Source organism: Podarcis pityusensis, assembly GCF_964106645.2.
Source record: "Podarcis pityusensis genome assembly, chromosome: Z".
In the NCBI taxonomy this organism is placed as follows: domain Eukaryota; kingdom Metazoa; phylum Chordata; class Lepidosauria; order Squamata; family Lacertidae; genus Podarcis; species Podarcis pityusensis.
In genome coordinates, this window is record NC_138044.1 from 28,331,576 (window position 1) to 28,347,359 (window position 15,784).

A 15,784-nucleotide genomic window follows, 5' to 3' on the forward strand; every position below is an offset into this window, starting at 1 on the left:
CAAAAAGAGGGAGGGGGGAGTAAGAGTCTTGTGAATGGTGTCGAAGATGGAAGCTGGTGCATGAAAGGGCCTGGGGAATAGGAGGGGTGGGGACTTCATAATTGTGCTGGTGGTGAAAAGGCAGCTTAATAGTTGTGATGCAATGGGGGGAGGTAGAAGGTGCAGGAGGTAGCCATGGGGGCTGCACACAAGGAGAGGGGAGGCAAGGACGTGGTGGTGAAGGTGAAAACGGATTCAGAGCGGGGCTGCAGAACAGAAGAGAGAAGTGGCTTCAGAAATGGGGTTGGGAAAGTGGAAAGCAAGCTTAGCAGCTGCATGGGGTGGGAAGGGAAACTCTGAGGGTTAATGGGGGGAATGGCAGGGAGTGAGTGGCGCAAGCAAGGGTGCAATGGTTTTTTTGGAAAAAAATAAGCTGGTGCATAAATGTGGAGAACTGGGTTTAAGATTGGGAAACTGAGAGAAACCAAGATTAATAAATTCATCCATCCCTAATCATTGGTCGCAAACAATAAATGTGGGTGGGTGGGTCTGTGGCTGTGAGAATCTGTCTCAGTCTTTGTTTGGTTACAGAAAACCAGCATAGCAACACTATGATTCAGACTGATGTTCTTGCGTGTAAACAAGACTTCCGTGGTAGAAGTAGCAGCGCCTTTTACTTCCTGTTGCATTAACCTGGCTGTAGCAAGTTCTATCTACTGTCTTCCTTTCTCCGTTTTAATCACACATGAAAGCAACAAGGTGCAACACTGCTGCCAGAACGCTGAGTTTCCCAGAGGGCTTACTTTTGCTAATACTGGGACGTTCCAATGAGGTAAGGCTTTGGAATCATGCTGTAGGAAAGTTCTCACCACACCACCCGCTGTGAGTTTCAGGAGAACTGCTTCTGCCCAGCAAAAGATTGCTAAAAGGATATTTTTTGAAGCCAGACTCCAGAAGATAAAATCCAAACCAATGATTTCAAATTACAGGGTGGGAAAATCTTTCGATTTTGGTTTCTCTAAGTTTCTCATTTTTCTGATCTGAAGTTCAATTGTCCACAGTGAAGTATGTGATTTTTTTAAAAAACAGTCCTCATGAAAATTTATTTTATTGCAAATTTCTAAAATTCACATTTCCTTGCATGCACTTTTACCCAATGTGCACATTTTGGCAGAGCAAGTTCCCCTGATGTAATGCATTTTTGGTATGTTATTTTCACTAATATATGCACTTCTGTGCACACTTTACCCTGGCATATAAATTTTATATTCGCAGCTTGTCTGGAGACATTACAAAATTTGAATTTTGAAGGGTGGATATGTTTTGGTTCTCAGTTTGTTTCAGAAAGTGTGAAATAAGTAGATTCATCTTTAAATGTAACAGAATAAAATTTCTCTCCAGTCTCTAGTTTTCACTAAACATCTCTCATCAGCTGGGTTCAAATTTCTTCAGAAGGTGATTAACGTTCGCAGAAGGTTTTTCAGCAGAGACTAGATATGTACCTGTCAGAGATGCTGTAGCTGTGGGTTTCCTTTACTCTGGGGCAGGGGTAGATTATCTTATATTTGAGATGACTTCCAACTCTATTATTCTATCGCCCTTTGGGCAACTAGTCTGTATGCCTGCAAAACAGTAGAAAGCATGAAATGACTAATATAAATTATTTTTCTGAAAAGACTTAAAGCTGTTGATTAGGGATGGAAAGATCTCCCAATTTTGGTTCTATGCATATATAATGTTTCCAATCTGAAATTCGGTTCTCCACATTTAGCATTTTTTTTATTTTTTTTAAAAACTCATGAAACTTCACCAGCATTTTAGTGCAAATGTCTTCTAATAAAAACATTTTCATATGCGGCTTTGACTAATGTCCACATTTTTGCAAGCAATTTCCCCTAATGCAATGCATTTTTGTATGCTAGTCTTACTAATATCGACATGTTTATGCACATTTCCCCATAAAATATGCATTTTTGTAAGCATTGCTTGCTTGGCGAATTGCATCACAAAATGTGAATAATTGCATATTTCCATGGATAGCTGTGCTTCAGTTCACGTACTGTTTTGGAAAGCACAAAGCTGATGGATTTGGCTTCAAATATGTACTGAACTGAATTTCTCCTCTATTCCTACTGTTAATTGATTAGTTGTTTAATCATCTGCCTTTTAAACCACCGATTAGCTGGATAAGCTTGAATTGAATGCAACTTTAACATAGGTGACAGACTGAGAAATGACCATGCTGGTGACAGTGTAAGGTTCTCTTAGGTCTTAACAAATCAAAGATGTCACTCTGTGTTTGGAAAACCCTCCTACGACAATGTAACAGAGCAAAAGAGAATCCAGAGCTGTCCCTCCATCCAGTTTAAACTTCAGATCACGGATTGGGAACCTGTGGTCCTCCAGATGTTGTTGGACTCCTTCAGACCCAGCCTGCAGGGCCAATGATCAGAGAGGGTTAGGTGAGGGGGCAACACCTAGAGCAGGCACCCCCAAACTTGGCCCTCCAGATGTTTTGGGGCTACAACTCCCATCATCCCTAGCTAACAGAACCAGTGGTCAGGGATGGTGGGAATTGTAGTCCCAAAACATCTGGAGGGCCAAGTTTGGGGATGCCTGACCTAGGGGGAGCACAGGCTACCCATTTCTGCTTTAGATGATGAATCTGCAAGCTCTGCATTGTTTTGCCCCAGAAAACTTCTTTTTTTAACAATAGGAAATAATTGTTGGTGCCTATCTGGTCCATTACCATGTGTGCTACCCGGCTGGCTGAACGTAGATCCCCAGGACTCCCAAACTGAGACTGGCCTATTTATTTTTTTATCCCAACACCCTCAGTTGAAAATTTAAACAGTTATTCTTGTTTCTGGTGGTTACACTCATACACTTTTGCTGGCCTGCCTTAAAGAATATGGGGAAGGGTTGTGGCTCAATGCATGCAGAAGGCACTAGGTTCAATCCCTAGCAACTACAAATAGGGCTGGGAAAGGACAGAGTCTGAAACTCCAGGGAGCAATCTCTCTCTCTCTCTCTCTCTCTCTCTGTGTGTGTGTGTTGATTTGAATCAGGAAAATAGGATGGAAGAGTCAATTTTCATCACCTAGAGTAGCTTCACATTCCTAATCCAAATTGTCTCTCTCCACTCTCCCACACAGCTCTTTTTAGTCCTAAAAAGAATGTTAGATCCAGCCATAGATCTCCCACATCCTTTTCATGGATTTCCCACAGCTGATTGAGTATGGTTGGCTTACAACAGGGGGCTTTCCTTGCACTGGAAATATGCCAATTTACAATGCTAAGAATCTTTCAGAAACAGCTTAGAACAGCATCGTTCATGCTGTGATATTCATGGCTAGGTTGAAGGTTTTTGTGGCTGGGAAATATTAGCAAATGATTCTGTTTTGTCTTCACTTTTATCAGCTATCTCACATTTCACGGCTGGTATTGATCAAATAACGGTCAAATCTACCATCTAACTGCTGAGAGGGCTTTAAGGTTAGATTTTTAGGTTGGCAATGCACTCTTATGCATGTTTACTCAGATTTGGGTCCCACAATTTTCAGTGAGGCTTATTCCCAGATATGTGCATAGGAATCCTATTGCCCACCGAAGAACATCCTGCTGACTTCAGTGGGACTTACTCCTAGGTAAGGGTGTACAGGATTGCTGGCTAAATGTTGTTTTGGCATCCATCTATCTCAAGAGACATTGGAGTGCGCCTCTGGGGTGAACTCAAACCACTGCATTAGCAGCACCAAAGTGACCTCTTTGGGGTGCAAGCCCTGGTAGTGTGTATGGAGGTTTTGGACTGACCAGACAACAAAAAAACCCCTCTCAACCTTGATTTTGTGGTCCACAGAAAAGCAGGGCAATACATTTGGCACCAGCTTGGCTGCAGGAGTTGGTGGAAGAAGACAAACAAGTTCCCATCCCACTGCCTTGGGGACTCCACTCCAGATTTGTGTAGGGTTTACTCCTTAGCCTTTACTTCTCTTAAAGATATCCTGCCAGGCAGCAGAGATTTAGGACCAGAGTTTTCTGCTCCTGGATAGGCTACCTTCCTAGGCTGATGAGCCCCATTTCCCCTTCACTTCCTGCTACAACATGTTCAGAAACTGACTTCTTGACCATTGGACCCACTATTGGTCTTGTCTGCTCAGTCTGCCAGAGTCTGTCTTCACGTGCAGGGAAGTCCCCAATTTACCAAGAGTTTGAGATGCACCAGCTACCCTCACCTGATTTAGCCAGCCAGTAGAAGCCATTCCCAGGGTGCAGTTGACAGCTTCTAGGAGCCACAGGTGAGAGCAGAGTGCAGGGTGGGGACCAAAGGTGGGCAAACTATCCCAGAAGGAACATGATGTGTTGCCCACCAGAGATGTTACACCTCCTCTAACACCCTATACACCCCAAAGCTAAATATACTTCTTGTGCAAAGAAGGAAATCAAGCAGAAAGGGGTAACAGGGCCATGCTTTTGCCTTTGCCCCATGGTGCATGGCACCACAGCTGTGCCCTTGCTATTTGCATTGTAGTATATTTGATCAGGCTTCCAGGATTTGGGGAAGCTTTAATGCTAGAGGCAGGAACTTTTTTCAGCCCTAAGGCCACATTTCCTGTGGGGAACTTTCTGGGGGCAACATGCCAGTAGTGGGCCCCTGCAGGGGCAACAGTGAGTGGGGCCAGAAACAAAAGTGGGTGGGATAACAAGGGTGACTCTTTGTAGCCACACACAGAGCCTCTCCATCCTCCATCCTCCATCCAGAGGCATTATCCTAGTTCAAGGAAACATTTCAGCTGCTAAGAAAAACTTTGAAAAGGATGTGGGGTAGGGCTGGCATGAGATGTAACCTGGGAAGGGTGTGGGGGGAAGCATGTGGGTCTAGAATGAGTCTTGAGAGCTGGACAAAGAGGCCTGGAGGGCTGCGTTTGACCCCAGGTCTGAGGTTCACTTTTTCAAAAGGTAAATGTGTTTAGGCTTATCCTGCATCAGACATTAATGCTAATGTGAAGGTGGCAGGGGCCAGACTAGAGTGGGGCCACACTCAATTTCCTCCCCTGCATAAGCCTTGTGACAAAAAAACTTGAAGTGTAACAAAAAAACTGAAGTTCACAGAAGAGATAGAGAGAGAGCAGAAAAAAACACTGGCACAGAAACAAGTGTGAAATTATCTTAAAAGGCCACACAAACTCAGTGGTGCTATCAGAGCAGGATTTGATGGTGTGAGGCAGATGTCCAGAACCCCGCTCAACTGAATGAGCAAGAGGGTCCCCAAATGCCACAGGGCTGGCTTACCTCATTTTGACGTAAGTGAAGCAATACACACAACCGTCTCAAGAGAAGTGCTGCCTGGAAAACCCCAGCCTCTAAAATGACTTGGCTGCATGGGCGCAATGTTCTTAATGGAGTGGGCATGTTGCAGTACTACTTGTCAGTTTTATTTTATTAAAGATCTTAGAAAGGATGGTGAAGAAATTTGATTTTGTTTACATTTAAAGGCAAGCTTACTGAATTCACACATTCCAAAACAATATGTGAACTGAAACACAGGGGTCCTTCAAAATTCATTCTTCTCCAAATATTGCAATGCAGTTCTCCAAATGCATAGCATGTCGAAAAATACATGCATGGGGGTGGAGAGAGAGTGTGCATAAAAATTAGTGAAAAGGGCATACAGAAATGCATTGTATTAGGATAAATTGTTTGCTTGTTTGTTTGTTTATCAACCACTCTTTATCCTAAGATCCCAGTGTGGGTTTACGCATTAAAATGCAGTGTTAAAACAGTTTAAAACAACTTACAATTACAAAAACAAGGTTTGGTCCTGAAAATATACACCTTATGTCAAAAGTCAGGATAAAGAGGTGCTTGTCTAACTGGCAAAAGTGCCTATAAAAATGTTTGTTTGTTTGTTTGTTTTTATTAGATTTTATTGATACCATTCACATTAACACACCATACAAAAAAATAAATAAATTTCCATCACAGCCAAAGCAAAAAGAAGAGAATTAATACATCAACTAATAACCTTCAAAACATAAAATAAGAGTGGTCTTTTTCTGTCGACCAGACTTCCCATCTATTCCTTATGACAGATTCTGTATTATTTGTTCACTGCCATTGCATAACTAGTTTTGTTCAAATTTAATATCCTTTGATTCATTCATAGGTTAAATCATAGAGCCTAGGGCTTGCCAATCAGAAGATCGGTGGTTCGAATCCCCGCAACGGCGTGAGCTCCCGTTGCTCCATCCCTGCTGCTGCCAACCTAGCAGTTCGAATGCATGCAGTGCAAGTAAATAAATAGGTACTTCCTATGGGAAGGTAAATGGCGTTTCCGTGCACTGCTCTGGTTCGCCAGAAGCGGCTTAGTCATGCTGGCCACATGACCCGGAAGCTGTACGCCGGCTCCCTCGGCCAATAAAGCGAGATGAGCGCCACAACCCCAGAGTTGTCCACTACTGGACCTAATGATCAGGGATCCCTTTACCTTTACCTTTAATACTGCTACTGGAATTATTCGAACGCTGTGAATGACCTTAGACTACAATTATTATTTTTCAAATATATTTTTAAAACTTCCCATTTTGAGATAAAGTTTTGGTTTATTTTTTCTGACATACTATCTAATTCCGCATATTCAGCCAATTTTTGAATCCATTCTAATCTTGATGGGACTTTTCACTTTTCCAATTTGCCGCAATGAGAATTCTTGCTGTTACCGTGGCATGTAAGAAGATCTCTTTAGCCTTTTTAGGAATATCCAAATCTGTGATTCCCAAAAGTAAAGCTTCTGGTTTCCTATTTTTAACATTTTTTCCAATTCTATGTGGATGTCCTCCCAAAACACCTTGATTTCTTTACACTGCCACCACATATGGAATAGAGTACCTGGCTTTTCTTTACACCTCCAGCAGTTATTTGGGACATTTTTGAACATCTTGGACAATTTCCAGGGGGTTAAATACCAACAATGCTGTATTTTAAGAAAATTCTCTCTCAGAGAGTAACAGGCTGTAAAATTCCAGTTTGTTTACCACAGGTTTTCCCACTGCTTCATTGTTACTGAATACCCAAAATACTGTGACCACTTAATCATAGCCGCTGTAACCTCCTCCTCCTTGACTTCCCAGTCAAGGAGGAGTCGGTATACTTTAGAAAGTGTTTTAATTCTGGAGTTCACCAAATCCAATTCAAATCTAGAGGTCTCAGTGGAAAAACCCTTTTGTTTGTCAATTTTGAATGTCTCAAATAATTGGTGATATTGAAACCAGTCAAAAAGGCACTCTCTTATTTCCCCAAGCTTTTTAATTTCAATTGGTTATTATCCTCCTTTAGGAGTACTTTTTATGTTGGCCAGGGTCCCTGGGTATTTTTTCTCGTGACCGCCTTTGGCGTGATCCACCAGGGAACCATGGGTTCAAGCAGGTTTTTATACTTCTCCCAAACCATCATTAAGGATTTCCTAATAACAGGGTTTAAAAAATTCCTATGAACTTCTGCTTTCCTTACGCTAAGTATGCGTGCCATCCCCATCAATTATCATAGCCCTCCAAATCTAAGAGGTCTGGGTCCTGCAGTTTGTTGATCAATTTTCACATTGAGAACAGTTTCTGGTTAAGTCCAGACCTAAAAATGTTTATATTAGGATAAATTTGCACCAGATAAAATGCTGGTGAATTTTCATGAGGAAGTTTTGGGTGTTTTTCTTTGCAAGCTGATACAGAAATATGGAGAATTGGACTTAACCAGAAACTGTTCTCAATGTGAAAATGACTGAGGGCACCTCTCCATGCTTTTATGGCATAGATTTATTGCCCAATGCATCTCATATCCATCCCTTATTATCCCCTCTCCCCTCCCCCGGCTGGCTCCACCACAGTCCAAATTTCAATTATAAAAGTTGGTGAACGTAGGGAGTTGTCTTCTTGGCTTATAAAACTTCTTAAAGGGTGTGGTTTTGGGGAGGAGAGTGGAGGGAGAAGTTGCAGTCCATGCCAAACCTTGGGAAAGAGTGAGTAACGACCTAAATGAACGACTACATTATGTGCAGCTGCTTAAAGCAGCCTTCACTAGGTATGGAGGAGAGATTTGATTCAGCTCACATTTCAAGGTGAATCATCTGAATTTGCACTCTTTGAAACATTATCAGAACTAAAACACAGACATCCTTCAAAATTCATACTTCTCCTAGGTTTGCAATGCAATTCTCCAACCAAACAATATTTACAAAAATGCGTTTTAGATGACAGTGTGCATAAAATATATTCATGAAAGTAACAAACAAAACTGCATTATATAACTTTCAAAAAGTTTACATTAGTCAAAACAGCATGCACAAATATGGATATTAGGAGAAATATGCACAAAAGTTTTGATGATTATTTTTTTTTAAATTCAAAATGGCTGCATAAATGGGAAGAGTAGGATTTAATATTGGTAGCTGAGACTGATGGGAGTCCACCATCAGAAAGGCCCCTTCCCTAAAAACTACACATGGGATCTCCAGGAAGAGTAATGAGCTTTGCCTTCTAAAATCTGAAGTACATTATTTCTCCACTTCCAGCCAGGTGGAATTTGAACAATTAAACCAGATTAATAGTTATGGGTTATGTTAGAAATGCACTTTTGAGGATTATTTCATTAACGCTTGAGCCATTGCTGTCTCAGCTGGCCCCACATTCTAGTCAACAGTAGCACAAGCCCATCCATATTTACTCTGAATTAGAGAAGGAAGGATCTGCCAAACTAAGCAAAGGGCCTTCTAGGTGGTGGCACCCGCCCTGTGGAATGCCCTCAAATCAGATGTCAAGGAAATAAACAACTATCTGACTTTTAGAAGACATCTGAAGGCAGCCCTCTTTAGGGAAGTTTTTAATGTTTGATGTTTTATCGTGTTTTTAATATTCTATTGGGAGCTGCCCAGAGTGGCTGGGTAAACCCAGCCAGATGGGCGGGTTATTATTATTTCTGTTCTTTCAGTTTCTTGGTTTCTTAAATGCCGTTCTCCATATTTCTGTATCAGTTTGTGAATTTTCATTTAAAATCTCATGAAAATTCAGCAGCAATTTAGTGTGAATTTTTCCTAATAAATTCATATTTGTCTCCAGCTTTGACTAATGAACATATTTTTGCAAGCAGTGTTCCTTTACACAATACATTTTTGTATATTATTTTCACTAATATATGCATTTGATGCACACTTTCTCTTGATATAAGCATTTAAAAAACAATAACTTTTGTTGGTTAGAGAACGGCATTGCAAAGTGTGTATAAGTGTAATTTTCAAAGGATGGTTGTGTTTCACTTCTCATGTTGTTTCATAACGTGATAATTCGATAAATTCATATTTAATATGCAAACTGAATGGAAATTCTTTCCTGTGCCTCCGCTGAAGTAAAGTCCCCAGATTTCAATGAAATTACTTCCAAGTAAGCATGCATAAGATCTGCAGTATTTATTTTCAATAAACTGGGGTCAATGAAAAGGAAGTGGATTTTTTTAAAAAAAAAATACCCCCACACAACAACAACAAAACAACAACACCTCCACACAAACTGACTTACATTTTGCTAGGCCAACCACTTCTGGCCCACTGGCATTTTTGCACCTGGAAGAACTATTGTGGGTACCATGGAGACACCACAACAGTATGCACACTGCAACCACATGTGCACCACAATCTCTCTCTCTCTCTCTCTCTCTCTCTCTCTCTCTCTCTCACACACACACACACACACACACACACCCCATCAGAAATTAGGTTTCATAAATGTGTTTTAGCTACTACTACAGAGTAAATTCAACTGAGCTAAAAGGTCTTATTTCTAACAACACTTTGACAGGACCGTGCTGTCATTGTTGGAATCCGGTTAAAGCCTTATTATTGTGGAAAACCTAAAGCGGAAAGACAGGCAGGAGACCCTATTCTTCAAGACACATGATATGACTTATTTCTGCCACTGTACAGAAAAAGCTACTAGTTACAAGTGCTGTGTTTACTGTTTTAAGACCTACGCCCACTTACTGGAGAAAGGAAGCCACAGACTGAGGAAGCTCTTAAAAAGAAACCTGTACAAACAAAGTTGGTCCACAGTGCAGAGTGCAGAGAGTCTGTTTGACAATTTATAGGAAGGCTGCCTAATAAATCCAACAACCATGGAACAGCTTATGGTTTTCTTAGCAGAGAGAGGCGCAGAGAAAAACAGATGCTGTGGCCACTTGTTAATGTTCCTAAACCTATACATTTTCTCCACTCTGTGGGCACTCAGTTTAAACATGCATACTTATCTGAAGGCATATGATAAGGCAGGAGCAACCACCCTGTGCTCCTCTAGATATTGTTGGACTTCAACTCCCATCAGCTTAGACAAGCATGACCAATGGTCAGAGATGATGGAATTTGTGGTACCCAACAACACCTGTGCTAAAGTCATCATTGACATGCCCATCCTTCTGACATTTAACGTGGAAGGAAGGGGTATGGATAATAGAAAAAGGAATGCATAGGTAGGAAGTGGGAAATCCTCCTCTGTCCCTCAACACATCCTACTATAGGGCGCTGCTCCAAGCATTCCTCTCCCTTCTCAACTCCAGTACTGGAATTGAATGAGGATTGGGGGGAAAGTACCTAAATTCTAGGTCCTAGTACAATGAACTGTGTGGAGGTAAGTTGTTAGTGGACATGGGGATCAATGTACTTCTTACATCTGCTCCTGTTCAGTTAAAACAGTAGGGAACCTGCAGCCTTAATTAGCTCCTCTAGGGCTCCTTGTTTGGCCTGCCTGGTCATTTTTGAAAAGCCACACCAAACTTCCCTATACCTGACATCATATATGGAATCAGATATGAAACAAGTGAAGATGTGGTTTGGCTGCAGATGTTTTGCAATCAGCCAAACACCAGCACCTGCATAGTTCTGTGCAATGCCCTACACACAGCACTTTGCAATTCCTAATAACGACCGGCTGGTTGTTGGTGGTTGCAAAAGCTCTGTGCAATGCTCTTTGCAAGCAGCAAGCAGTTGACCATTAAGGCTGGCACAGTGTCATATGTGACTTGTTTCCGAGCCCTAGTAAGCAGCTGTTTGCCTACCTGTAGGCAGCTGATGCTATTGTGACATCAGGTGATAGACAGGAGGGCAAACCTGCCCATCTGTTGAACTTGGCCTGTGCAGACTAGTGAAGGTAAGGATCTGGCCTGCAGGCTGGATACAGTTCACATCTGTGCTAAAGGAAGCCCCTCCTACCTCACTTCATTTCATATGTGAACAGGCTGAATGCCCAGAGAGAAACAAGGGTCAGCAGGGTCAGCCCAAGACATTAGGCTGCCTGATGTACACAATTCCATGTACTGAAGCTGACCAGACTGGCAAGTGAATCTTCCTTCAGCACTGACACTGAGACACCACCCTCTACCACACCTGAGGACATGAGGCTAACTTTGGGGGTGCAGTGCCTGCCACAAGGCACACACAGCTCCATCCCCACGCCTACACCTGCCACCTGCCACCTGCACCTGCCACCCGAGGCAGCTTCTTCACTCTGCCTAAATGGTAGGGCCAATCCTGTGTCAGCCACTGACACAACTACTTTGCCATCAACCTACATATTCTATTGATCTTCTGGGCCAACCCTAATTACATTAGAAGCACTGATTTAATTCTCTAAGGATGGAGAAAACCCAGAGTCCTTTTGTAAACTGCATTAAGCTTTATTTTCTCCAGAGATATCTTCATGTAAAATTGAAGCTGGAAATCAGTTGTTGTTGTGTGTTTTTTACTGAATTTATGAGTGACTTAATGAAAACATATGAACACACAACTAGGTGGGGATTCAAAGGAAAAGTGATGAAAGAGGCTAAGAGGGAATGAGTTGAGCAATTGCAGGAGACAATAGCTGAGAATTGGTTATGTGCAAGAGTTATTTCCGTGGGTGGAAACAGACCAGGAATCAGTTATTTTTGTTTACAGTGCAAATAAGATTTGCAGCAATACATAGAGGTGAATAAAATTGCAGCAATATCTAGGGACGCCCCTCCCATTTTACCAATTTAGTCTCAGGTTACCCCCCGGCCAAAAACAGAGTTTCATTTGTCCTTTCTGTGTGAATCTGCAGGGGAGGGGGCACATGTACTGCCAGTCATTTTGCTGCAGAATTCTGCACTAACTGCAGCTTCTGAATCAAATACAAGGGAATCCCCACATAAAGTTCATTGCAGTAATTCAGTCTTGAATAAACCAATGTATGATCTACTGTGGTCAAACTTTCTCTGGTCAGTATGACTGAGTATTAGTTCAATGCTTTTTAAAGCATTGTAAATCAAAGCAAAGACAATACTGTGTCTTTTTGCAATAATGAAAACAGGAAACCTTACACTACTTGTTTTTGCTTCTGTTGTTGTTGTTTTTTTAAACAGGGTAAATATTTCCAAAGAAGTGTCCCTTTCATCTCACTTTGCCTCTAATGGGAGTGCAGCTGTGCTGCTGCTGCAGAGCATTAGTGCAACAGACAATTGCACAGAACCCAGAAAAGAGTTCCAGCATTCCCTTTATGCAGCGACATACACCATCGTCTTCATCCCAGGCCTCCTGACCAACAGCATGGCCCTGTGGATTTTATGCCGCTTCATCAGCAAGCAAAACAAAAACATCATCTTCATGGTTAATTTGGCCACTGCTGACCTCATTCAAGTCCTTTCCTTGCCTCTGCGGATATATTATTACATCAACTACAAGTGGCCATTTGGAACCTTCCTCTGCCAACTCTGCTTCTATCTGAAGTATCTTAACATGTATGCCAGCATTTGCTTCCTTACGTGCATCAGCGTTCAAAGGTACCTCTTCCTTCTCCATCCATTCAGGGCCAAAGGGTGGAAACGGAGGTACGACGTGGCCATATGTGTTGCTGTGTGGATCTTTGTTGGAGCTGCTTGCTTGCCATTTCCATTGATGAGAAGTTCAAACAGCAATGATACTTGCTTTACCGACCTTGGCGTCAAGAAAATAGGCAGCCATGTCAGCTCAGTCCTGTTGATGCTGGTGGCTGAAATTGTTGGGTTTTTGATCCCTCTCGTCACCATTGTCTACTGCACTTGGAAGACAAAAGCCTCCCTCCAAGAATGCCATATCCCTCTGCAAAACACTACCGAGAAGCAGAAGGCACTCCGGATGGTTGCTACGTGTGCAATTGTCTTCTTCGTGTGTTTCACGCCATATCACATTGTGTTTTTCTTCTATATGATGGTGAAAGAGGACGTTATCAGAGACTGCGCCGCACACTGGTTTATCCTGCACCTGCACCCTTTCTGCTTAAGCCTTGCAAGTCTTAACTGCTGCTTAGATCCAGTCCTATATTTCTTCACAACATCAGAATTCAAGGGTCAGGTGTCAAGACACAGCAGCTTGGCCATCAGGAGTCGTCTGATGAGCAGAGAAAGCGCTTCTTCTGTTAAGGAATAAAGTAAGTTGGACTTCTAATCATTCAAGGAGTCATAGTCAGAATCTGTATACAGAGCCACATGACTCATCCATTCACTTTGTATCATCTTGTGCAGTCAGGATTCCACGCATAGAATGGAGAGGACCGCCCTGGGCTCAAAATTCTCAGAAGTGCACAGTTTCAACACCCGGTATTGCCTCAATACAGGTGAGCGCTTCTGTCTCTGGGGTCCATTGAAAATGAACTCTCCATGTGAACCAGAAAGTGACCTCTCTATACAACAGAATGACTCTTCTTTTTTTATCTCTGTGGCTGCAATCTCCTGGGTGACGCGGATGCCCTTATGTTGAATGTGCATGCATACTCCGTTCATTTGCCTCCCCTTCCCACCCCCACCCCCTCCACGTGGCCATGAGAACTGGAAACTCACGCTACACCATTGACAACAAGGGGGAGAGTGAAAGAGAAGAAGATCCTACAAAACTTGACAGCGTCATTTCAACAGGAATGTCCCCAGTATGTGAAAAGTGTGGGTGGGGCTATGATGTTGGGGGCACTCTGCCTCACCTAACGTAATGTTAATTGTATAAGGGGAAACAGCCAAGTAGGGTTTTTGTCAACCAAAGAAAACAAGAACTGTCTAAAGACAGAGCTGTCTTTATAGTGACTCAGACCGCAGGTTCATCCAGCCCAGTGTCTCAAGCAGGAATCTTTATTCCAACTCATATCTGGAGATGCCAGTGACCGAACATATGTTCTGCTACTCAGCTATGACGCTTTCCCTGATAATCAACACTGACTGGCAGCAGCAGCTCTCCAGGATTACAGGCAGAGTTCTTTCTCATTCCTACCCGGAGAGCTCAGGGATTTATTATGGGTTTTTCTATATGCAAAGCTGAGGCTCCACCACTAGGCTGCAGCCCATCGCCTGCTAACCCCCCATACAGCAGCTTCTGCAGTTCTGTGTGGGAGACTAGCTCAGCTGATAGAGCATGAGACTCTTAATTTCAGGGTTGTGGGTTCAAGCCCCACATTGGGCAAAATATTCCTACATTGCAAGGGGTTGGACTAGATGACCCTTGTGGTCCCTTCCAACTCTACAGTTCTATGATCTTATGATACTATGACATTTGGAGAATAAATAAGGTAGTCACCTAGTTTAAAAAAAAGTATGCCAGCCAAGGAGATGCCCCTTTCCTCAGAAGCAAATCCTACTGATTTCCATTGGGAATGTTCTCTGTGAAACATATGCATTTTATTTGTAGATTCGTTGATTATATCTGCATAATTGTGTACACATGTACGTACATGAATAAAATAACAGTTTTAAGGAAAAAAGGCAAGAGCACTGTGTTCTCTTCACCACTGTTCAACAAAAACGTAAGCCTTATTTCGCCATCCTCACAACACCCCAAGGATTGCTATGATGGGGAGGAAGGACATGGATTACTATTTCTGCCTCATTCCCTGCCCATGTCACATCCCTGTTATGTTTGTGTTTGTTTGTTTGTTTGTTTGTTGTATTTATATACTGCCCTATACCTGGAGGTCTCAGGGTTGTACACAGAAAAGATAAACATAAAAACTACAATACAGTGGTACTTCACATTAAGAACTTAATTTGTTCTGGAGGTCCATTCTGAACCTGAAACTGTTCTTAACCTGAGGTACCACTTTAGCTAATGGGGCCTCCTGCTGCCACTGCACCACCGCCACGCGATTTCTATTCTCATCCTGAAGCAAAGTTCTTAACCCGAGGTACTATTTCTGGGTTAGCGGATTCTGTAACCTGAGGTGTCTGTAACCTGAGGTACCACTGTATATATAATCAAAATAAAAACAACAACCCTGTAACACCCCTCCCCCCACAAAAAAAACCTCCACATTTTAAATGGACATAAGATGTCAATCAAATCAACCAAAGGCCTGCTTAAAAAGGAACGTTCTTGCCTGGCAGTCACATCAGAGCCCGCACTGTGGGTGCTGAGCACCTACAAAAAAATATAGGTGCCTGGGCTCCCAGGGCCCCCTATAGTTGGCACCTATGCCCACAACAGCCTATATATCCTTAACCACAGAAATAAAGTACCTTCACAGAAGCACTGCTTTTAATAACTAAGAGAAACTTGCCATAAGCACACTAAACCATTACTTCCAGTTAGTGTTTATTATACTTTATATACCCCACTCTATCATGGGGGATTTCAGCCTGGTTTCTTATGAGCTCCACACTTGCTTTGCCTCAGCTACAGTTCTCCTAGGCAACTTGTTCCCTCTTAGGAAGTAATCTTTATAATAATGGCCTTTATGGCCCCTCAGGAGCCTTGATCCCCCTGTAATGGACAGATTTGCTGTTTTTATATGGGGTG

At 42.4% G+C, this 15,784-nt stretch overlaps 1 protein-coding gene across 2 annotated transcripts; it reads left to right on the forward strand.

Annotated features, from left to right (window-relative positions):
- The first annotated feature begins 675 nt into the window (after positions 1-675).
- Positions 676-14,753, forward strand: LOC308468836 (putative P2Y purinoceptor 10). Of its 2 annotated transcripts, XM_080991308.1 has the most exons (3): positions 676-811; positions 12,394-13,436; positions 13,531-14,753. In XM_080991308.1, exons 1-2 carry the CDS (start codon positions 807-809, stop codon positions 13,433-13,435), a joined length of 1,047 nt encoding a protein of 348 aa, XP_080847434.1. In that variant the 5' UTR covers positions 676-806; the 3' UTR covers position 13,436; positions 13,531-14,753. The 2 variants fall into 2 exon arrangements, with proteins under 2 accessions (XP_080847434.1, XP_080847433.1); XM_080991307.1 differs by having other exon boundaries at positions 12,394-14,753.
- Positions 14,754-15,784: the final 1,031 nt, after the last annotated feature.